Below are 23,101 nucleotides of genomic sequence, written 5' to 3'. Positions count from 1 at the left end.
GTGTGGTCCAGTAATGGGGATGCTGTACCCAGGGTGACCCGAGTTCAAATCTCCCTTCAGCCACAAAGGGCTCCTGCAGATAACCAATCAATTTAACATTCACCTTGATTTGCTTACACAAAACTTATGCAGAGGTAAGATTATATCCAGACTTCATTGAGCATTTGCTCTGATTACTTTTGCAGGGACATTATGTGGCAATGAACATGCATCCTGAATTACTTGAGGGTGTTGGTACATTTCCTGTTAATCACTGCTTCTTCCCACAGTTTTCAGTGCATTGCCCCATCTCTTGCCTAACCACAAAATGTCTGTTGCTTTTTTAAAAAGTGGATTTGTGATGGCACAGAATGTCTTGATACAAACCAACATTTCCTAGTACTGTATGTGCCTGAATCCCGCTAAACACCAACAGTTTAGATGTACAGTGGTACCTCAGGTTAAGAACTTAATTCATTCTGGAGGTCCATTCTTAACCTGAAACTGTTCTTAACCTGAGGTACCACTTTAGCTAATGGGGCCTCCCGCTGCCACCACGCAATTTCTGTTCTCATCCTGAAGCAAAGTTCTTAACCTGAGGTACTATTTCTGGGTTAGCGGAGTCTGTAACCTGAAGTATTTGTAACCTGAAGTGTCTGTAACCCGAGGTAAAAAGGTAAAGGTAAAGGTACCCCCGCCCGTACGGGCCAGTCTTGCCAGACTCTAGGGTTGTGCACCCATCTCACTTAAGAGGCCAGGGGGCCAGCGCTGTCCGGAGACACTTCCGGGTCACGTGGCCAGCGTGACAAAGCCGCATCTGGCGAGCCAGTGCAGCACAGAAACGCCGTTTACCTTCCCGCCAGTAAGCGGTCCCTATTTATCTACTTGCACTTTGATGTGCTTTCGAACTGCTAGGTTGGCAGGCTCTGGGACCGAGCAACGGGAGCGCACCCCGCCGCGAGGATTCGAACCACCAACCTTTCGATCGGCAAGCCCTAGGTGCTGAGGCTTTTACCCACAGCGCCACCCGCGTCCCTTTGTAACCCGAGGTACCACTACCCAAAGTTTACTGCTGATTTGGGACCTGTCACTATCTTTCAGCCTGACCTACTCCACAGGGTGGTTTTGAGGATAAACAGGGCAGATCCTGAACTCACTAGCAGAAAGGCAGAGTTAAAATATGAATATTTATTTATACAAAATTTATACAATGCTTGATTGGGTTGTTGTTTTTTTAAAAAAGCAACCAACAACTTCTAAGCACTATACCAAAATATATAGATACATTATTTGCCATAGATCAGATCTGAAAAAACATTTGGAGGAGAGAGATTGCTGGTGGCTTGACTTATCCTTAGCTGTGATTTCTGCATTAGACTAGATGGTAATTAATTATTATTTATTCAGTTACTTTACCACCCTTCACCTGAGGATCACAGAGCAGTTCACAATATAAAAACACAAAAATACATAACACCAAAACAATATCCCCCTGCAACTTTAAAAAGCCATAAATTGCTTAATCAGCAAAAAGGCTTGGGAGAAGAGGAATGCTTTTGCCTAATGCCTAAAAATATGTAATGAACATGCCAGGCGAGCCTCCCTGGGGAGGACATTCCACAAACAGGGAGCCACTGCAGAAAAGGCCCATTCCCATGTTGCCACCTCCAGAGCATTTGTGGAGCAGGCAGGCAAAGAAGGGCCTCTAATGATGATTGCAGGGTCCAGGTCAGTTCCTAAAGCAAGGATTAACAAGGATGTTAAGTGAGAGCCAGTGTGGTGTAGTGGTTAAGAGCGGTAGACTCGTAATCTGGGGAACCGGGTTCGCGTCTCCGCTCCTCCACATGCAACTGCTAGGTGACCTTGGGCTAGTCCCACTTCTTTGAAGTCTCTCAGCCTCCCTCACCTCACAGAGTGTTTGTTGTGGGGGAGGAAGGGAAAGGAGAATGTTAGCGGCTTTGAGACTCCTTCGGGTAGTGATAAAGCGGGATATCAAATCCAAACTCTTCTTATAGATCACATCATTTAGAGGGCACTAAGTACTCAACAGCATAGATAAAGTGTAATCTCTAAGTATTCTGAGATCATTTCCCCCAATTACCTATTAGGTAAAATGCACTATAATTTCAGCAGAAGACCAATGAAGATCCCCACATATGTTGAATTGTCTTCATGACATAGGAAAGCAATTAAATTTACATACGTATTTCTACAAACTATCTTTATGGGTGACAAGCTTTTCCAAGTCTGATAGCAGAAATCAAAGCTTTTTAAAGAAAGCCATGCTAGCCTAGGAAAAAGACGGAAATAATATATTGGATGGTGTGATCAATTATATTTTAGCTGCTCATCAAGAAATGTTGTTTTATCCTTGAGTTACTGCAGAGGCATAGGTTTGGAGCCTAACTTTTCATTCTCTAACTTGGAGGAAAGTTGGGCTCTTGGAACGGAGCAAAATGTTGCCTGGAAAAACAGCCACGCAAACAGTTTTCTAAATAAAGGAGACATCAATCTGTGGGGATATAATTTCTGGGTGTGATTTTTTCTTTTCTTCAAAAAGATGGTGCTATTTTGTAAAAGGCAAATGTTGCTTGAATGCTCCCCAAATCCTGAAAGCTGTCTTTGCCAAAGTATCTGTCTTTCATTAGTTTTCCAACTGTCTAATTTCCTGCATCAAGCCACATTTCAACTGTCTCATTATACTCTAACAACCATGCCTCTTGATTGCAAGATCAGCGATTGTTGCTTCCACAGAGGGGCTTTTTAAATGGAGGGAATAACAGCGATACAATAATTTCCATAGTTTTAACTGGTAAAAGAAGAGTAATTGGTGATAGGAATGGAAGGACCTGTCAATTCCAGTTCTCTCAGTTTTCTTCTCATTTTTTCCAGTCTTAAATTCAGTTATCCACATTCCAGCAGCAATCTGCTTTTTAAACAAAAATCCTTGTAAAAATTAATCAGCATCTTAGTACCAATTTTACCTAATAAACACATATTTATACACAGTTTTGGGGGAAAATATATATACACAGTTTCACAAGCAATTTCACCTAGTAAAGTGCATTTTAGATGTTATTTCCACTAATACCTTAATTTTTATGCACCCTAGCACAGTTGTACAGTAGTACCTCGGGTTAAGTATTTAATTCGTTCGAGAGGTCCATTCTTAACCTGAAACTGTTCTTAACCTGAAGCACCACTTTAGCTAATGGGGGCCTCCCGCTGCCGCTGTGCTGCTGCTGCACGATTAAGTTCTCATCCTGAAGCAAAGTTCTTAACCTGAGGTAATATTTCTGGGTTAGTGGAGCCTGTAACCTGAAGCGCATGTAACCTGAAGCATATGTAACCTGAGGTACCACTATACAAGCTATTTGGCTGGAGAACTACATTGCAAAATTCAGATAAGTGCAAAGTTCAAAGGATGGCTGTGTTTCAGTTTGTGTGTTGTTTTGGAAAGGGCAAATTAGATAGATTTGCCTTTAAATGCAGACTGAATTGAAGTTCTTCCCCACTCCTACCCAGAAGGCTGATGTACTGTCCCTCATTAAAAGTTTTCAAGGAGAAACTGCACTAGAAGATGCTCTAGATCTGGATTTCCTTCATCATTCAGGGGGCTGGGGTAGATGGCTATGCAAGGCCTCCTGTAACTCTTCGTATATTCTTGCCTACTCTAGTTAAAAGGTCCACTTCGCAGGTCACTGGATGAGTGCTCTTTTAAGTGAGAACTGAATTGAAATTCCCTCCCACCTTCGCTTGTGGGAGTCCTTAAAATAAAACAAGGGGAAGCCAACATGCTGCCCCCCAGATGCTGTGGTCTCCCATCAGCTCCAACCACCACTGGCTACGCTAGTGAGGGCTGACAGCTGATGGCAATGTCTGGTGGACCACAGATTCCCCATCTCTGGCATACAGGATGTCAACCAAGAACAAAAGCTACCTATCAAGATTTGCATCAAAAAATTAAAATAATAATAATAAGAGTTTGGATTTGATATCCCGCTTTATCACTACCCGAAGGAGTCTCAAAGCGGCTAACATTCTCCTTTCCCTTCCTCCCCCACAACAAACACTCTGTGAGGTGAGTGGGGCTGAGAGACTTCAAAGACTAGCCCAAGGGACTAGCCCAAGGTCACCCAGCAGCTGCATGTGGAGGAGCGGGGAAGCGAACCCGGTTCACCAGATTACGAATCTACCGCTCTTAACCACTACACCATACTGGCTCTCAATGCACAATTATACCTGAGATCAAAGGCAATGAGATTTCAGGCCTATAAATGCCACAAAAACTAGTTGGCTAATTGTTTATATATCTATATGTATATATATACATATATATATATATATATATATATATATATATATATATCAAAGGACATTTATTGAAAAATTGGCTTACAATGCATTTTTTCCTTTTTGGAAACTAGTTTGCTCTTCAGCTGATATTCAGCCAATCTAACAGAAACCAACTGGATAAAGTTTAGTTGCTATTTCCAAGAAAACTTACTGATCTTTTTTAAACACACGCACATACACACAAACTTTTTTTGCAGCTCTTTTTATATATTGGAATTATTATGCTTTGTTCCCATTCTCTTAAATCAAGGTGTTATTCAGAATTATTACCCCAGTTCACCTGGGGGCAAGACAGGGGGGGTAGCAAGTTTTGGGGTTCTCTGGACAATCTGGCGCCAACTAAGGAAGCTGCAGTGATTAGGCTTTTGGATGAGTGGCTCCATGGCTTTTTCCAGCAACACCAGCCGCTATGGCATTTAAAAACAGTGAGGCCTGCAGCTTAATGTTGCATGGACTGTAGGTGGCTTCTAAAGACTTCTTTCCCACATCCTCTCAATCCGTGTTTCCTCCTCAATACCAAATGAGGCTATGGAGAATGATCTCATATCTGCCATGCAATCTGATTGCCTAAGAGATGACATCACTGCTATGTTTTGGGAAAGAAGGCTGATTTGGGGGTGGGAAACAGTGCTGAAACAGCAACTTTTTAGGGTTTCAAAAAGGCCAACCTGGTAAACCTCACTAACCCCCTACGCCCCTCCAATATAGGCCAGCCTTGTCACTGAGGTCATTTGATGAGGCCCTCTGAACGGTATTTCTTTATAGATCTTTCATATTTATATACCATTTTAATTCTATGAATGTTTATTTTTTTTTAATGATTGTTCTTACCTGTTCCTATTTTATCAGTATGCCACCTTGAGTCCCTGTCAGGGAAAAAGTGGGGTATAAATAAATATATAACAATAATAATGGTACCTTCCATTGCTGATGTTCACCTGGCAGTGGCATGGCCTTTAGTGATGCAGAACTCACCATGCAGAATGCTTTTCCTGCTGTCAACAGATATATGCCATAAACTTGTTGCATGCTAAAGATTAGGACTGTGCAACTGCTCTTTCCCCCCAAATTTTTAAATTAATTTTCCAAAATTTTAAACTAACAAACAAACATACATCATAACTATACTTAATCCAATCTTAATAACATTGTTAAGAGACTTCCTCAAATTCCCTTGACTTAATTTCAATATATATCATTGTAACGGTTTTCCAAAACAAAATCTCATAAAATTTACTTAATCCTCTTAACATCTTTGTTTCTTTTCATCTTTGCTTTAAACATAATATTCCATAACTTCACAGAATTAAATCCTTAGCCTATCTAATTTTTTTGCAAGTCTTTCTAATTAATTTATTTTAGCATATTTAAGTAAATAATCTTTGAAGTTCTTCTATTCTTCCTGGTGCTCCTCCTCCTTCTGGTCACGGACTCTAGGTTGGCTAGCTCCAAAAAGTCCATCATCTTCATCTGCCATTCCTCCACTGTTGGTACTTCTTGTGTTAGGACTGTGCAAATGCTCTGGCTGAATCTTGAAAAGAATTGGGTGAAGAAGAAGAAGAAGAAGAAGAAGAAGAAGAAGAAGAAGAAGAAGAAGAAAAAGAAGAGTTTGGATTTGATATCCGGCCTTTCACTCCCTTTAAGGAGTCTCAAAGCGGCTAACATTCTCCTTTCCCTTCCTCCCCCACCTCTGTGAGGTGAGTGGGGCTGAGAGACTTCAGAGAAGTGTGACTGGCCCAAGGTCACCCAGCAGCTGCATGTGGAGGAGCGGAGACGCGAACCCGGTTCCCCAGATTACGAGTCTACCGCTTTTAACCACTACACCACACTGGCTCTCTCAAGTCAGGTCAACTCAAGATTCACCCAGAATAGGTTGCAGCAGGTCAGATCAGGTCCACCTGGAGAGTTGGCAAGGGCAGGGAGAGAAGGAAACCCTGATTAAACTTGCATTCAGAGAAAGAGACATTTAAAATCTTAATTAGACACTGTGGAAGGTCCCTGGTTCAATTTGGGGCCCAGATCCAGGTTGTGTCACTCCTGGGCAATGCTATTTTTCTAGGGGGGGAAAGGTGCCAGAACTCACCATAAACAACTCCCCCATTCTCTTAGAATGGCAATGGCACCCACCTGAGAGGTGCCAGAACTGGGCTCTGGCAAGTTCTGGTTGAAAAAAGGCCCTGCTCCTAGGTCAGGGCAGCTCCGAATCACCAGATTTGGACCCGAAACAAATCTGGGAACTCTCCCTGCCATCTTGCACTGAAATGAATGGGGTGGAATAACAAATATATATCCTAAGAACAAACCAGTTTAAAACCAAACGTGTTTCTGCAGCTTCACCTTTAATTGGTAAATGTACTGGTGAGGTAACCTTTCATCATCATAATCTTCCTAACAGCTACATCTGCACAGCGGTGGCTTGGCTTGGCTGTCCAAATACGATTTGTTGGAAGAAAACTCTCCCCACTTCCTTTCATTTGAGTCTCTTTCTATTACAAGGTTACATCTTATTTCCTCCACTGAGCAAGGCTGATCCACTGTGACTCTTGTAATGAAATAATTGTTTGGGATGGTGCAACTGTCTGGACGGATAAAACTTCCAATTAATAGTTTTCTTGGGTGTTCAAAGATGACGCATGGCATTGTTTGCTCACCCACGTTTTCAGACATTTCGGCGGAATAGCACCCAAGTGAACAAGCATTTGTAATTTTCTGTGTTGAAACTAGTTCAGATCTGCCTGTTCAAGAAAGTACTTTTTAAAATTACTGGTGACAGGACAGTGTCTGCTTCTTTTATTATTACTTTTGCACCAGGCTCCGTTGCCCAGACAGGTGCAATCTGTGGCCCTGTGTTGGCTAAGACTCAGGGAAATCCTTATTGTCTTCACTGGAAAGCAGGGCTGGCATGGAAATGGGACAAGGATCCTGTTTCACAATCCACCCACCCTTGCTGATGGAATGGCCCTCTACCAGGTTTCAGAAGTGCCCAAAACCCCTTTCATGGAAATCAGCCAGTGCTGAGTATTGGTATGGTGCAAGTCAGGTGTCCAGGGTCTCACTGGGTGATCAGGGTGAGAGATTCAAGCTTAGGGCATGCTATGGTCAATCCTTCCGTCAGGTCCCTTTACAAACCCGCCTAAAGGAATTTCCTGGACATAGCCGCAGTGGCGTAGCGTGGGTTGTCAGCACCCGGGGCAAGGCAAGTAATTTGCGCCCCCTAACCTGTGGATTTGCACCCCCTAACCCTAACCCCCAGATGTTGCGCCCGGTGCGGCCGGCCCCCCCTGCACCCCCCACGCTACGCCACTGCATAGCCAGCAGTCTGAAGGCAGTGTCGACAGTAGTTTTGTAAAAAAAGCTCAAGAACTTTGCCAAAAAGAAGCTCAACCAATTGGGACTAAGGGACCAATTAAGGTTGGGAGAGAAAAATGTTTTCCAGCTCTGACTACCAATAGCCCAGTGAGGCTCTAACACTGAGGGTGGGGGGTGGTTGGGATGCCACGTGGATGAGGCATTTTAAAGGCCTCACACCTCCCTCCTCTCACAAGATCTTGCAGAAAATGCCACCCCGCAAGAGAAGCCAACAGAGGAGATGCAACTGCACCTCCTCACAACTCTCAGGGCCCCACTCTGCCAGGCCAAGTTGCCCCACACCTAAGTAGCACCCAGAGTGAGGCTAATCACATTCACCTCCTATGTGTTGAAAGAATGAAAAACATCCATCGTTTGCCACTCATTTTGCCAGTACAGTGGTACCTCGGGTTACAGATGCTTCAGGTTACATACACTTCAGGTTACAGACTCTGCTAACCCAAAAATAGTGCTTCAGGTTAAGAACTTTGCTTCAGGATGAGAACAGAAATTGTGCTCTGGCAGCGCAGTGGCAGCAGGAGGCCCCATTAGCTAAAGTGGTGCTTCAGGTTAAGAACAGTTTCAGGTTAAGAATGGACCTCCAGAACGAATTAAGTACTTAACCCGAGGTACCACTGTACATTTATTCCTTTGTTTGTAGAGTTCTTTCCGTTTCTATGTACTCTAAGTAGGATTAGCATTGGATACAGCCCAATATTTTAAAAGGGGTGATGTTCTAATCTTCTCTCATATGTATATTTTTATACTAGAATGAAGAACAGAACAGTAGTAAGTCATGTCCTTAAGTGCCCCTTAGACTATCTTCCTACAGCCACATTCCACTGCTTGTCCCTATCTAGTTAAACATCCCCTCTAGTTCTGCTCTTTGGGTATGGGTGGCGTTGCTTACGTAGGCAAATTGCACAACCCCACACAATGGGGGCATGTGATGACTTAGGAGAATGCCAAGCATCTTGTATATATTTACAATGGTTTTTTTTTAAGGAAAAGAAAACTGATGGGGAAAACTTCAAAATAGCCCACTGTGGACTGAGCATGCTTACTGAATACAGCGGTACCTCGGGTTACATACGCTTCAGGTTACATATGCTTCAGGTTACAGACTCCGCTAACCCCGAAATAGTACCTTGGGTTAAGAACTTTGCTTCAGGATGAGAACAGAAATCATGCTCCGGCGGCGCGGCAGCAGCAGGAGGCCCCATTAGCTAAAGTGGTGCTTCGGGTTAAGAACAGTTTCAGGTTAAGAACGGACCTCCGGAACGAATTAAGTACTTAACCCGAGATACCACTGTACTGTTGTAGGCAGGGGGAGGGAATAGCATGAAGGACGCCTCAGCACAGCAGCGTTTTGTTGCAGGCCGCAGTTGCAGCCAGATATATGCATTGATGCTTCTTTCTTTCTCTGCACATAGAAAGCAAGCATGTTAAAGCAGGGCTGGCCCAGGACGTTTTGGCACCTGAGGCTACCCACAAAATGGTGTGGGGTCCCCAGGGAAGAAGGGATGAGTGAAGATCCACATCAGGAACAAGGGGTGGAATCAAATCAACTTTACCAGATGCAGTGGCGGAACGTCATGCTCCGGCACCAGGGGGCAGAGAGCAGGCGGGGCTGGTGCGCATCCCAGGGTGGGGCGTGCCACCTACAAGGGCATGTCATGCTGCGATAGGACCCCACTGGGATTGCGCTGCCGGGGGTGGTGTGCTCCCCCCCCTCCTCTTCCTCCGCCAGTGACCAGATGGTTGCAGTGGGAATCAAAGGCTGCTGTGGAGGGGAAAGGGCCCCACTCTGAATCATAATGTGTGGATACAGACCCCACGAGACTCCAGAGGTCAGCCCCCCCCCCACTTCCTCCCTTGGGATGGGATTAGACCAGCAGCATCTCCCATTCACCAAGAGGCCTCTGTAGACATGGCATTGGTGGGACTGCTGAGCAGGCAGCATATCCAACCTCCAAGGGGTGCACCAAAGCCATCGCTGCTACCACAGCGGCAGCAGGAGCACCAGGCAAAGCATTCCTTGGAGGCTGGATTGGCTGCCTCTGTGGAGCCTGCCGCCTGAGGCAGCTGCCTTCACCTTGCCTCACGGATGTGCCGGCCCTATGTCAAAGATGAGAGATGAGGCATGCCAATTCCTGTCATTAAACTTTCCTATGGGGGATGGGGAATTTAATGCAGATTTATCTAATTCATGCCACCTGAAACTGAAATGCAACTGGGTTTTTTTAAATCTGCACTCGTCCGAATTCTTCAATGCAATTTCTCCAACAATGAAAACCAACACAAAAATGCATTGTCAAAGTGTGATATGCACCTGCAATGAACATAATGTGCAAACATGCATTATGTTAGGAACCATACTGGGAAAAATGTTGGTTAAAATGCAGTCAAATATCTGTGGTGACCTCTTTTTTTTTTAATGCAAACTGATGCAGAAAGAGTCAAAATGACCTTGGCCGGAAAAATGAGGAGTAAAATGAAACAGAAATATCTGATCATCACAGCATGTCCTGACACTGAGCAAAACATCTTCCCTTTTCTTTTTAATTTTTTTTAAAAAAATACCCAGTCCAAGACATTGTGAAAACAGCCATGATGGTACCATTGCTCAATGATGAGCCCTTCTCCGGTTGCTAATCAGAGGATGTTGTAGCAGACGATGAGTCAGAACGGAGGGAAGTTGTGAACTGCTATATAAATCGGGGAGATCCCGCTAATAATACAAACAAACAAAGGGAAACAATTTTCTCTATAGGCAAGGAAGACACCACCATGGCTGTAAGGATGAAGAATCTACTTGTTCTTCCATTCCTGCTGCTCATCATTATATCTTCCACTTTTGCTGCTTTACTGGATCCAGGCAACGAGGATGAGAACACCAGGCTTGTTAAGGTAAATATTCACTTCGAAAGTTTCATTGAGCAAAAACACACTTTTCTGTGCTATTGCTTCTTGTTGTCGTGCCAGGACTAATTAAAAAAGGAGGGCTCTTTGGCGCTCCTATTTTATTGAGGGCCAGTGTGGTGTAGTGGTTAAGAGCAATAGACTCGTAATCTGGGGAACCGGGTTCGCGTCTCCGCTCCTCCACATGCAGCTGCTGGGTGACCTTGGGCTAGTCACACTTCTCTGAAGTCTCTCAGCCCCGCTCACCTCACAGAGTGTTTGTTGTGGGGAAGAAGGGAAAGGAGAATGTTAGAGGCTTTGAGACTCCTTCGGGGAGTGATAAAGTGGGATATCAAATCCAAACTCTTCTTATGTTCGAATCTAGCCCTTCTTCTAAGGCTTTCAGGACAATATGCACACGGTTTCCTCTCTGTGCATGGAATCATAGAGCTGGAAGAGGGTCTTGACAGTCATCTAGACCACCCGCTGCTCAATCTGGAGTGCCAGATGCAACAACAGCATCCCTGACAGATTGCCACCTCACATTCCTCCAGTGATGGGGACATTTTACCCTTACATCCAACCCTCCCCTAATGCTTATGATAGACATCAGGGATTTGGGGGCCTTGTCATTGGTTGTCACCAGCAGAAGGACCACTGGCAGTGATTTGTCACCTACCTGGGTGGATCTGCAGCACCCACAATAGTAGAGTGTACACACACACACACACACACACACACTACACAGCACCTGACACTCCCATCATCGACATACTACTTGGAAAAGTCAGGTATTGGTTGATTCTGAGAGTCATACCTATTTAGCTGGCCTGGATTTTTACTGTGCGCTTAAAAAATACATCTCTGGGCTTAAAAGGTAGGACAATGTGCCTGTGATATCAGGAAATATTCTGTTGTCTGCATAAAAGGCCAAGATTGTGCAGCACTCCCATTCCACATCTAGAACCTGACTGAATTGGCTGCTGAATATTACTTTCACTCTGTTTATCTCACATTTTTATCTCACATTGAAAACACAAAGGGTCTAAAAGCCCCTCTCTCCCTCCCTCCCTCCTTCCCTCCTTCCCTCCCTCCTTTTCTCTGTTTCCCCCCGGCAGTCCTATTTAAGTAAATTCTATAGCCCTGAAGGTGAGGCTGTGGCCACAATCAATATGGATGATGATGTCGCTGTAACAGAAAAGCTCAAGAAAATGCAGAAATTTCACGGGCTACGAGTGACCGGGAAGATTGATGCCGAAACAATAGCAACGATGAAAAGGGACAGGTGTGGCGTCCCTGATGTGGAGCAATTCACCCTCAACCCAGGGGAGCCCAAATGGGACAGGAAGAACATCACATACAGGTAAAGGTTTGTGAGTTTCCCTTAGGAGTGGACGGCTTCAATAAGGAAATGCTCCAGTCCTCAATGTACTTGCTCAGGAGTAAACTTAGGACTTCCTGCCTACTGTTCTATGCAGAGCTCAGCATGCCTAAGGTTATAGATTTCACTGGGCTCAGCAAGACCTGATTTTTCATAGAACCATTGCAGCACATGTATTAGGATGATAGCCATGGTTGTGAGAGCTGTGCAACGAGGCTTACATACACACACACACCCCCCCACAAAAACAGTGTGAATACATGAAAGTACACACTCACTCACACTACCACTGCAATTGAGAGCGGGGTGTGTGTGTTAGGGATGTGCATGTACCCTCCCTCACACAGCAAATCAGGGAGATTTGGGCTCTGCTGCCTGCAAATTTCATCCACTTGTGTGAAAAGCGGGGGAAGGTTACAGCCATATTTAGATGCATCATTGCAATCAGTGGGGACAAAACTCCTTCAGATTAACAGATCCAGTTGGGTTCCAAATAATGAGTCAAATCTAAATGACACAGAGTGGATTTGAAAAAAGATTGGGATGCTTCCATAGGCTACAGGTATAGATACAAGGTGGCTCTTGTGTTCACTGCATGTCCCTAGTATATGCAATTAGCAGACTCAGGTGATAAATCATTTCTTTTTTCTTTAAAGTGCGCACATTAGGTGCAAAGACACGCCTGTCTTAGGGCCAAAGTAGACAGGCATGTCTTTGCACTTAATGTGTGTGTGTGTGTGTGTGTGTATAACCAGACTCCACTCGCTTGACTCATCCACTGGGCTGCTCTTTGTATTTGCTTTGCTTTCTTTTGATGTACAAGTCAAATGGAAAGACATATTCAAATGTGTCTCTACACCAGCCTTCCCCAATCTGATGCCCTCCAGATGTGGCTGGACTCCAATTCCCATCAGTACCAGACAGCATGATCAGGGGTGATGGGAGTTGTAATCCGAAACCACTGGATGGCACCTGGTTGGGGATTGTGGTCTGTCTGTCCCACATACCGTTTCATTCTATGTTCTGGTTGCCTAAGCAGTGCTTCCCAAACTTGAGTCTCCAGCTGTTTTTGGACTACAACTCCCATCATCCCTAGCTAGCAGCTGGAGACCCACATTTGGGAAACACTGGCCTAAAGGAATGACCTTGGGCCTTTTTCTGTTTGTTTGTTTTGAAAGGATTGTAAACTATACTCCAGATATGCACGAATTCTATGTGGAGAAGGCAATCGAGGCAGCATTTAAAGTTTGGAGCAAGGCAGCACCCTTGGAATTCAAAAGAGTCACGGATAAAGTGGCAGATATAGAGCTCTCTTTTCAACGTGGAGGTAACCCTACAGTGCAAAAACAAAGTCACCATATGTCCAATTTTAATAATGATGATGATGATGATGATGTATTGTTTTATATTCAGACCACTATGATAATTCTCCTTTCGATGGGCCTGGTGGGACACTGGCACATGCCTTTCAGCCAGGGAGCAACATTGGAGGAGATGTCCATTTTGATGAGGATGAAACCTGGACCGCAGGGGGCCCACAAGGTACCATTTTACAACACTTCCTTTCTCAGCACTGAACTGTATAAAAAGACAACGCAGCGCATAGGTGACACAAGGATATAAGCAGCTGGTTTATGCTAGGTCCCCGAAGGCAGGCAAAGGTGATTGGCGGAACAGATTATATCCTTCCAGAGCACAGTGTGTCCTCATTCTGAACTCTTCACTACATAAAGCATTTCTATGAATGAGAGTGTGACCATTGAGGAGATTCGGGGAGGCTCGGGCCCAGCCCTTTTCCTCCTATGCAGCTTACCTATCCGCAGCAGTGAGAGCCCCATTGAAAGCAATGCAAAAGGGACTCAGCCGCACTAATTCACATCCCAATAGGACTTGAGGCTAAATTACACACAATGTTAAATGCATTCGTGAATGTAATGTGTGCAGGACTTGGCTTTCTCTTCTGCCTAAAAACAAACCCACAGGGGGATATCAGGATTAACGCTAGGGCATGCTGGAAATTAAAGTTCCCCACTTGCCCCATCCCACCCCCGGCATTCTGATGAATATTTCCTCCCTGTTAACTACCCTACAATCGAATTTTCCTTTGGACCAAACACAATATTTTTTTATTTTATTTATTAAATGCGTCTACCGCCCTTCCTCCGAAGATCATAGGGCGGTTCGCAGCAGGAGATTCCCTCTTCTGCCAAATAGCAGGGGGGTGGGGTGATTTTCATTAGGACTGTGGAGCAGGGAAAGGGTCAAAAAGCATCTCTATGCATCGTGGTCCCAATCCTGAGCAGTGCCCACCTCACTGGGGAAGCCAGACATGTTAAATGTAGCTTGACCTGTCCTTCCTTCTTTCCTTCCTTCCTTTATTTTTGTCCAAGGAGCTCAAGGTGCTTTACATGAATCTCCCCCTCCTCATTTACCGGTAATGCCCAAAGTGACCCTGGGTTGGGGTGAGAGGCAATGACTGGCCCAAGGACTCCAACTCCCATCAGCCTATCAGTGAGCTTCCTGGCCAAGTGGGCATTTGAACCCTGGTCTCCCAGGTCCTGGTCCGACACCAGCCCAGAGTTTCCCAACCTTGGGTCTCCAGCTGTTTTGGACTACAACTCCCATCATCCCTAGCTAGCAGGACCAGTGTTCAGGGATGATGGGAATTGTAGTCTGGAAAAAGCTGGAAACCCCAAGGTTGGGAAACACTGCTCTAGCCACTAGACCACAGCGGCTGGGTCACATTCTGCAACCCTGATATGCAGAGCCTGCGCTCATCCTCCGAGCAACAGCCCCTAGTGAAAGCATGCCTGGAGTCTATATTCTGACCCTTTTTCTCCCAGTTTCCCCCCTAATGGAACCATGACCTCCTTTTCAGGCCACAACTTGTTCATCGTCGCTGCCCATGAGATCGGACATGCACTGGGTCTGTCTCACTCCACCGACCAGGGGGCACTGATGTACCCCTCCTACACATACTCGGACCCCCGCACATTTCAGCTCAACCAGGACGATATTGATGGCATCCAAGCCCTTTATGGTAAGGCTAAGAGAAGTTGAAACGCATGTGTTCTTAAACGAAGGAATTGGTTTTGCCTGCCCCTACCTTAAGATGGGAGTGGGGAGCATTTGCCACTCCAAGAACGACATTTCCTTCTTGGGAACCTTTTTTTGGGGGGCAGCATGGCACTGGTGGCCAGAGGTGAAAGAATGTAAATTTTCACTTGGCGAAGTAGAATTGGTCCTCTCTATCTTCTCATCTTGGCAAGCATGAGTCCCTGTTGCTCAAGGAGGATGTGACGCAATCTCAGAGGAGGTTCTGGTCTAGGGAGAGAGGAGGTGGCGTGGAAGGGGTGTAGCTTGTGGGGGGGGGGAGTCCCAAGAGTGGGCTGGAAGGCTGTGTTTGGCCTTCAGGAATGAGGTTCCCCATCCCTGTCTTCTGGTCTTCTGGAGAGGCACTGCTGCTCTCCTTTGAAAGTGTGACATAATTCTCTCTGCAAAAGAGGGAAGAATAATAGAATCATAAAATTGTAGAGTCGGAAGAAGAAGAAGAAGAGCTTGGATTTGATATCCCGCTTTATCACTACCCGAAGGAGTCTCAAAGCGGCTAACATTCTCCTATCCCTTCCTCCCCCACAACAAACACTCTGTGAGGTGAGTGGGGCTGAGAGACTTCAAAGAAGTGGGACTAGCCCACAGTCACCCAGCAGCTGCATGTGGAGGAGCGGGGAAGCGAACCCGGTTCACCAGATTATAAATCTTCTGCTCTTAACCACTACACCACACTGGAAGGGACCCAAGGGCCATCTAATCCAACCCTTCGCAATGCAGGAATCTCAGGGAAGGCATCCATGACAGGTGGCCATCCATCTGTCTTGAGGTTGTGCTTCTACAAAGGAGAAGGCCTTTCCCACTCTTGTTTTGGAATGACTTCTGGCATGGGGGCACATTTGCTGCCAGCACCTCAAGTTTCTCGGTGCTGCATGAAGATTTTTGTAGGCACATAGGCTTTTGAGTTTTGGAATTGTGCTCTGTTTTTTTAAATAGGTTTTTTTTTGTGAGGGGTTAAAAAAAACAACCTTGAATTTTGCCATTTTGGGGGTCAGTGGTGGTTTAAAATTGGATCTATATGATGCACGAGTTAATTTCATTCACCCTTCCGTAGATCGCCCCTGGGATGTTTTGATGAAGGGTGGTTGCAAACCTATTTTAAATAAATAAATAAAGCTGATGGGTGGACCACAACCTACTGGAATATGGATGCACCTTTCAAGGGAAATGGAATGCAATTCAGAGGTGTTTTGCCATAGGTCCTCTTCATTTCAATAGGGTTTGCATAGATTGGGCCCACATCTGAATTATGCCTTGTTGCATCAAAATGAAACTTGCTTTGCCAAAAAAATTATAATATTTACATTGTAGCAAAAGGCTTTTTTTTTTTAGTTTAACCTTCACTGAATGCTGCTGCTCTGAACATCACCTTGCTTGCTTGCTTGTTTGCTTAATTACTTACTTACTGTATTTCCATATGCTTAAGATTGCTTAAATTATCCACTTGACATGAGGCTTCCTTTATTTTTCTTTCCATTTAGGAAAACCTGATATCCCAGTAAAAGGACCCAAAACACCGGAAGCTTGTGCCCCCAGCACCACTTTTGATGCTGTCACCACCTTACGTGGAGAAATGTTGTTCTTTAAGGGCAGGTAAGTTGCTTTCTTAAAAACACCACTTTGAACAAAATTTCCATCTCCAAACAGGACTTGCGGCTCTAATGCCTTGTTCCAGCACCCCACCTGTGCCAAAGCATGCGCTCAGACTCTCAGCCCTGCATTTCGAGGCGAGGTAACAACAAAATGAGCCATAAGAAGCCATAAACAAATGACATTAAAAACAGCAACACCACATACCTATCGGTTCAATTGTATGTGTCATGATGGATCAATTCAGTGTTATGTGACTCTCTCTTACACAGACAGACAGACGACAGATCACTCTATGGCGGCTTCACCCCACAACTCACAAAATCCGGCTAATAGTCTGGATTCATTCCGCCATTTTGTCACAAAAACAGAATCATAGAATTATGCAATCATAGAATGCAGAGAAAAGCATCAGACTGAAGTCAGAGCCCTGGACCACGTAGTTCAGTATTGTCCACATTAACTGAAGGGGTTTGAGACTGGAGTCTTTCTCTCTGGAGATGCCACTTACATGTTTCCATCGACGTTTTCAAATTAGGTATTTGTGGCGCAAACACTTCCAGTCAGGTGTTCAGCTCGAATTCATCGGTACCTTCTGGCCGGATCTGCCGTCTGGAATACAAGCCGCCTATGAAAATTATGAAACTGATAACTTCATTGTTTTTAAAGGTGAGTGGCGAACTTCGATTTCCTTGCAAAATTGCTGCAGAATAAGTACTGAAACATTTGGTCAGTGTTCCTCAGCCAGCATGGCCTCTTCAGGGTGCTATGTGAAAGCCTAGGGTATGTAGGCAGTATTTATTTAATCGGCTGCCTTATCCTACGTACTGTCTACTTACCCTGAAGTAAGTTCTGTTGGGTTCTGTGGAACTGAACCCCAAGTAATATTGCAGCCTGACCAAGCGAAACTTGCTCATATAATTTGGCCTTCATGTTCTAAGTTCTGCCACGTTGCTGTCCTTCAGACTTAGCCAAGGCTTAGCAAAGGCTTCACACACTCATAGCGACATCGCAGAATGGAAGCTAGGAAGGACATAGTTTTTGTAATACTAGCTCCTTCCATCTATGAAAGCTAGCATTCCCAAAAACCTTTTTGAACAGTACAATACTTTTGGGGGGTGAACCATTCCACATTCCGGTCAGGAGTTACTGTTAGGATATTTCTGTTCCACCTTAAAAGGGAGCAGGCTTTGAGTCACAGAGTCTGTGCATTTCCTGTTTCACAGGATGTGTCTGTTGTGTCTTTGTTTTCGTTTCTCTCTCTGCTGGAGACATTGAAGCAGGCAGTCATGTTTTTCTTTGTTCTGATCAACGCAGAAATAAACTTGAAAATAATGCTCTCCTGAGTGTATCTTTCGGTGTGTGCTTTATCTGCTGATAAGAGCGTGCACGGCTCTGGAATGTGGCAAGCTATTTCTGGAGCTCGTGTCGCTAATTGCTGATACTGCGTGTCTACGGGAGATCGATGGACGTCCGGAGACGATGTGGAGTCATGATGGACTTTGTCTCCCTGGCAGTATCCCAACAGTTACATGTTTCACTTGAGTGCTGTTTGTACCTGCATTTCAGGGAGGTTAAATAGCTGCTCTTTGTCTTCATCCACCACAGAGAAGAAAGGCGATATCTACCCCCATGTTCCTTTGAACCGAGTACAGTGGTACCTCGGGTTACATACACTTCAGGTTACATACACTTCAGGTTAAAGACTCCGCTAACCCAGAAATAGTACCTCGGGTTAAGAATTTTGCTTCAGGATGAGAACAGAAATCGTGCTCCGGCAGCGTGGCAGCAGCAGGAGGCCCCATTAGCTAAAGTGGTGCTTCAGGTTAAGAACAGTTTCAGGTTAAGTACGAACCTCTGGAACAAATTAAATACTTAACCCGAGGTCCCACTGTAAAGGGAAATGCCCTTGCCAAGCCCAGTGTAAGGCAGGGGGTTGGAATGTCTTGTTGTTAGGAAAACATTATTTAAGAAACAGATAAAAGTTCCTGGAAGCTTTAAAGAGGGTTCCAGAATTTTCTTTAGTGTGTAGGAGTGGCGCCCTAGGCTTGATTGGTGTCAGCCAGAGGTGCAAATAAAGGGAGGAAGTTGCAGGCTGCAATTTCTGCACAAGGAAGGCACACACACACATGCTATCAGCACACATTCTGACAACAAATTTGGAAGTAAGACAATGTGTGCTGCTGATACTGTGAGTTTTGCTGTGTCAGGATTGTTAATTACTGGATTGAGATTATACTGTGCTGGAGAGATAAAGAAGGAATGTAAATAGCTTATATATAGGATGGTACCTCAGGTTACATACGCTTCAGGTTACATACGCTTCAGGTTACAGACTCCGCTAACCCAGAAATAGTACCTTGGGTTAAGAACTTTGCTTCAGGGTGAGAACAGAAATCGTGCTCCGGCGGCACGGCAGCAGTGGGAGGCCCCATTAGCTAAAGTGGTGCTTCAAGTTAAGAACAGTTTCAGGTTAAGAACGGACCTCCAGAACGAATTAAGTACTTAACCCGAGGTAATAGTAACAGAAAATGCTTGTGACTGTGAATTTGAGTATGACTCCTGTTCTTGTCCTCTGTCTCCAGGGAAAACTCTGCTACAAACAGTAAGAAGTGGTTTTACCGAGGTGCCACCACACAAGCAGAAAAGTGCAGCAGAAGTGTGGGGGCGGTAACCTCTAATATTTGCCACATCTGCTTAGTAGGACAGAAGAGTCCATGCAATCTCTCTCACACAAGGAGAAAGCAATAATTTAGCACTCGATCTTCAGATCACCTTTTAATTCCAAGCCACTTTGGATACAATCACATGAGCATAGCCAGCAGTAACCATTAATTCATTCATTCTTAAAATATTTATATACCCTATCTCTCTATCAAACTTTCCTGAAGCATCTAATATAAAACGGTTTCCCTATAAAAAAAAATATTTAAACAAAACTGTTTCCCTTGAATTACATGGAATGTTAACCCCTCTCTTTCCCCCGCAGGAAACAAATATTGGGCTCTAAATGGATATACCATTGAATCTGGCTACCCTAAGAGCATCTACCAGCTGGGCTTCCCAAATACTGTGAAGAGAATTGATGCTGCGTTTAGCGATCCAGAATCTGGGAAGACATATTTCTTTGTAAATGACAAGTATTGGAGGTATGGCTTGACTATTCTGAAGTTCCAAATGAGGGATGGAACAGTCTGTTTTCAGTCTGGTCGATTTTGCCAGCATTTATTCATAATTCTGTCCTGTCCCCTTTCCACATCTATCTGTGATTTTTTTAAAAAAATGCATAGATACAAAAAATACATTCAACTGCAAACTAAAATATGTATTTTATCGCAAAATGCCTATTAAATGCATATTTAAATAAGTATTTAATAATAACACACATATTTATTTATGGATTTAAAACAAATTGTAGGAATGGGAATTTCAATGTACACTTTTCTAACCCCATTTTGTCCTAAAACATGCATTTTTATGCATTTTTTTGAGCTGAAACTATTGAAAAATTTGGAGAAGCGTGAAATATGAAGGATAACAATATTCAGATCTTTATATCAGTCCAGGATGTACAAATTAGGTTGGGGCCTGCTTAAAAATACAAACAGAAAACTCTCTTTTCCTAATGTGTCACTCTTAAAGTGTGACCACTATATATTAATTTACTTGCATTTATATTTTTTCTCGCTTTCACTGAGGAAACCCAAAGTTGCAGATTCGATCTGTGAGAACATATCCTAGTACAGTGGTGCCTCGCAAGACGAAATTAATTCGTTCTTCGAGTTTTTCGAGGCTGTGTCACCTGCATATCTGAGGTTGTTGATATTTCTTCCAGCAATCTTAATTCCGGCTAGGGATTCATCCAGCCCAGCCTTTCGCATGATGAATTCTGCATATAAGTTAAATAAGCAGAGAGACAATATACAGCCTTGCCGTACTCCTTTCCCAATTTTGAACCAATCAGTTCTTCCATATCCAGTTCTAACTGTAGCTTCTTGTCCCACATAGAGATTTCTCAGGAGACAGATGAGGTGATCAGGCACTCCCATTTCTTTAAGAACTTGCCATAGTTTGCTGTGGTCGACACAGTCAAATGCTTTTGCGTAGTCAATGAAACAGAAGTAGATGTCTTTCTGGAACTCTCTAACTTTCTCCATAATCCTGCGCATGTTTGCAATTTGGTCTCTGGTTCCTCTGCCCCTTCGAAACCCAGCTTGCACTTCTGGGAGTTCTCGGTCCACATACTGCTTGAGCCTGCCTTGTAGAATTTTAACTTGCTAGCATGCGAAATAAGCACAACTGTGTGGTAGTTGGAGCATTCTTTGGCACTGCCCTTCTTTGGAATTGGGATGCAGACTGATCTTCTCCAATCCTCTGGCCACTGCTGAGTTTGTTTACCCCAAAGAATCCCAGGAACTATAGTTTGCTACTGGTGCTGGGAATCATAGCCTATTTTCATAATCACAATGTTTTCTGATACATTATTTGCCTATGTCGTCCCATTTTTTACTGGTTCTTTCCGTCAATCCAGTTGATGGCCTTGTTTATAGAAATGAGAAATTTCATTAGCTTCATAGTTCTGTGAATTGTGAATAAAACCTATGTTAAAAGTTGTTTTAGCTTCAACTAACAATGCTTGTCTTTGATCAGGTATGATGAAATTAGACAAACCATGGAAACAGGTTACCCAAGGCTGATAGCCCAAGATTTCAAAGGAGTTGGCAAAAAGATTGATGCTGCTATACAGCAAAATGGTAAGTAAAGGAATAAATTGGTGCCTTTTTTTAATTGTAGAAATAAGATTCACCTGGAACTCAGCATGGCTTAAAGAATAGCCTAGGATCTCATATATTGTGTTATTAAAATGTATTAATTGCTGTGTTGTTTTAATGGATTTGTTTTGATGCATATTTTAAAGGTGGTTGAGCTTTTTTTGGGTAAAATCACTGCCGACATCAGATTTTCCTGGACATTTTTTTGTGATTTCCACTTTGGCAACCCTATACTTACTCAACTGCCGATTTGGGCATTAAGCACTACATTAATTTAATAACAGCAGGAACCATTGTAGACATACCCTAAGACCGGACTTACTCCAGTTTTACAATTTTGCCTGAACTTCAATACAGTCATGAAATCATAACTTTCTTTTTTTTTCTTTCCTTTGCAAGCACAGCTCACTTCTTCTGAAAGAGATTTGTTATCCCGCTTTTTCATTTATCCCTATCTCTTTTCTCCTTTTTTAGGGTACATCTATTTCTTCCGGGGAAGACGGGTGACTCAGTTTGATCCTCGGAGTAAAAGGGTTGTTCCGCCCATTCGAAAGAGCAACAGCTGGCTGAACTGTTAAAACATTTAATGAGTGCTTTCTAATTATTAGTTAGCACTCCTGTTGTGCCTAACCTTAATTTATAAACAGCAATTCCTCCTTTATCTACTGTCAACTGATGAATCAACAATGGCACGTGGAATTATCTTCTCATCCAAACGTACAGAAATTTTGGCTGAGTAAAACATGCCCTAAATGTGCTTATGCAATCCACTGTGTTGTAACAGATTTGACTCTGCTTCTTCTATAAAAGACTTGGTATGAGGAACATCACTGTGTGTGTTTCCTTTGTGATTTTCTGAACCGAATACCACATATAGATTCACAACCAACCTACTAAAACCAGTGCTAACTCTCTGAAGTCAGAGAGGAAGAAGTTCACCCTTTTGTAACTCTTTGGCCTGATTCACACATTTATGTGCCTCACTGGATTGGTCACCACTTGATCATCACTGGATAACTCAATATGGAATTGCCATCTGTAGTGTTATCTCTTTGATGGCTCGTTCACTCATGAAAGTTTTTGCTTCTTGCAGCCATAGGGATGGGGGATAAATTCAATTCAGTTCACATTTAAAGAGGAACCTACCTAAGTTGCACTTTGTGAAACTCACAGTTCACTGGATTTTGCAACACAGTTCTCCAACAAAGTAATATGTACAAAAATGCTTACACTGGGGTAAAGTGTGCAAAAAAAGAATTCGCATACAGGTGGAAATGTGCATGTTTGTCCAAACTGCATACAAAAACGTGCTTATTAGGAGAAATCTGTGCGACTGTGGGATACATCAGGCTTCTCCACAACTGAGCAAAATGTGGATTCACACCTGCCTGTCTCCCCATTGATGCAGAAGTATCCATATGACTTTCTCTTCATCCCATTGTTTCCTCCTTTAAATGTGGGGTTACTCCATTCTAGCAGAGTCCAGAATCCAGAGTTGTAGAATCAAAAACCAACAACCCTACATATAAAGGTGGAGAAATCTGGGATAGCAATGGAGCGAGACCCACATTTTTCTCCAGTTTGATCAAGGCCATCTCCTTCTTGAAGCCTTTCTCCTTAAGGCCTACAGTCTGAGGACACCCTGTGGATATTTGCTGGTGAG

The 23,101-nt window shown here is 43.8% G+C and overlaps 1 protein-coding gene and 1 long non-coding RNA gene across 2 annotated transcripts in view; one reads left to right on the top strand and one right to left on the bottom strand.

The window, feature by feature from the left end:
- LOC310675894 overlaps positions 1-23,101 on the bottom strand; it is a 45,803-nt gene that overhangs the window by 7,927 nt on the left and 14,775 nt on the right. The gene's annotated exons all lie outside the window — the stretch shown is intronic.
- On the top strand, positions 10,412-22,263 carry LOC310675638 (interstitial collagenase-like). The gene is made up of 10 exons (XM_083436610.1): positions 10,412-10,593; positions 11,703-11,947; positions 13,144-13,292; positions 13,379-13,507; positions 14,844-15,005; positions 16,558-16,669; positions 17,205-17,335; positions 19,656-19,815; positions 21,317-21,420; positions 21,913-22,263. The coding sequence occupies exons 1-10, from the start codon at positions 10,474-10,476 to the stop codon at positions 22,014-22,016; spliced, it is 1,416 nt and encodes a 471-aa protein (XP_083292736.1). The 5' UTR covers positions 10,412-10,473; the 3' UTR covers positions 22,017-22,263.

The sequence above is a fragment of the Podarcis tiliguerta genome, assembly GCF_965153285.1.
Source record: "Podarcis tiliguerta genome assembly, chromosome: 4".
Classification (NCBI taxonomy): domain Eukaryota; kingdom Metazoa; phylum Chordata; class Lepidosauria; order Squamata; family Lacertidae; genus Podarcis; species Podarcis tiliguerta.
Note: the sequence above shows the minus strand (reverse complement) of the source record. Positions and strands in the feature narration are given on the sequence as shown.

Bases quoted from the DNA above. Each gene is read 5' to 3' on its own strand.
- LOC310675638 (XM_083436610.1), top strand. From the start codon at position 10,474: ATGGCTGTAAGGATGAAGAATCTACTTGTTCTTCCATTCCTGCTGCTC. The intron at 10,594-11,702 runs GTAAATATTCAC...TCCCCCCGGCAG, and splicing joins AGAACACCAGGCTTGTTAAG to TCCTATTTAAGTAAATTCTA. The intron at 13,508-14,843 runs GTACCATTTTAC...CCTCCTTTTCAG, and splicing joins GACCGCAGGGGGCCCACAAG to GCCACAACTTGTTCATCGTC.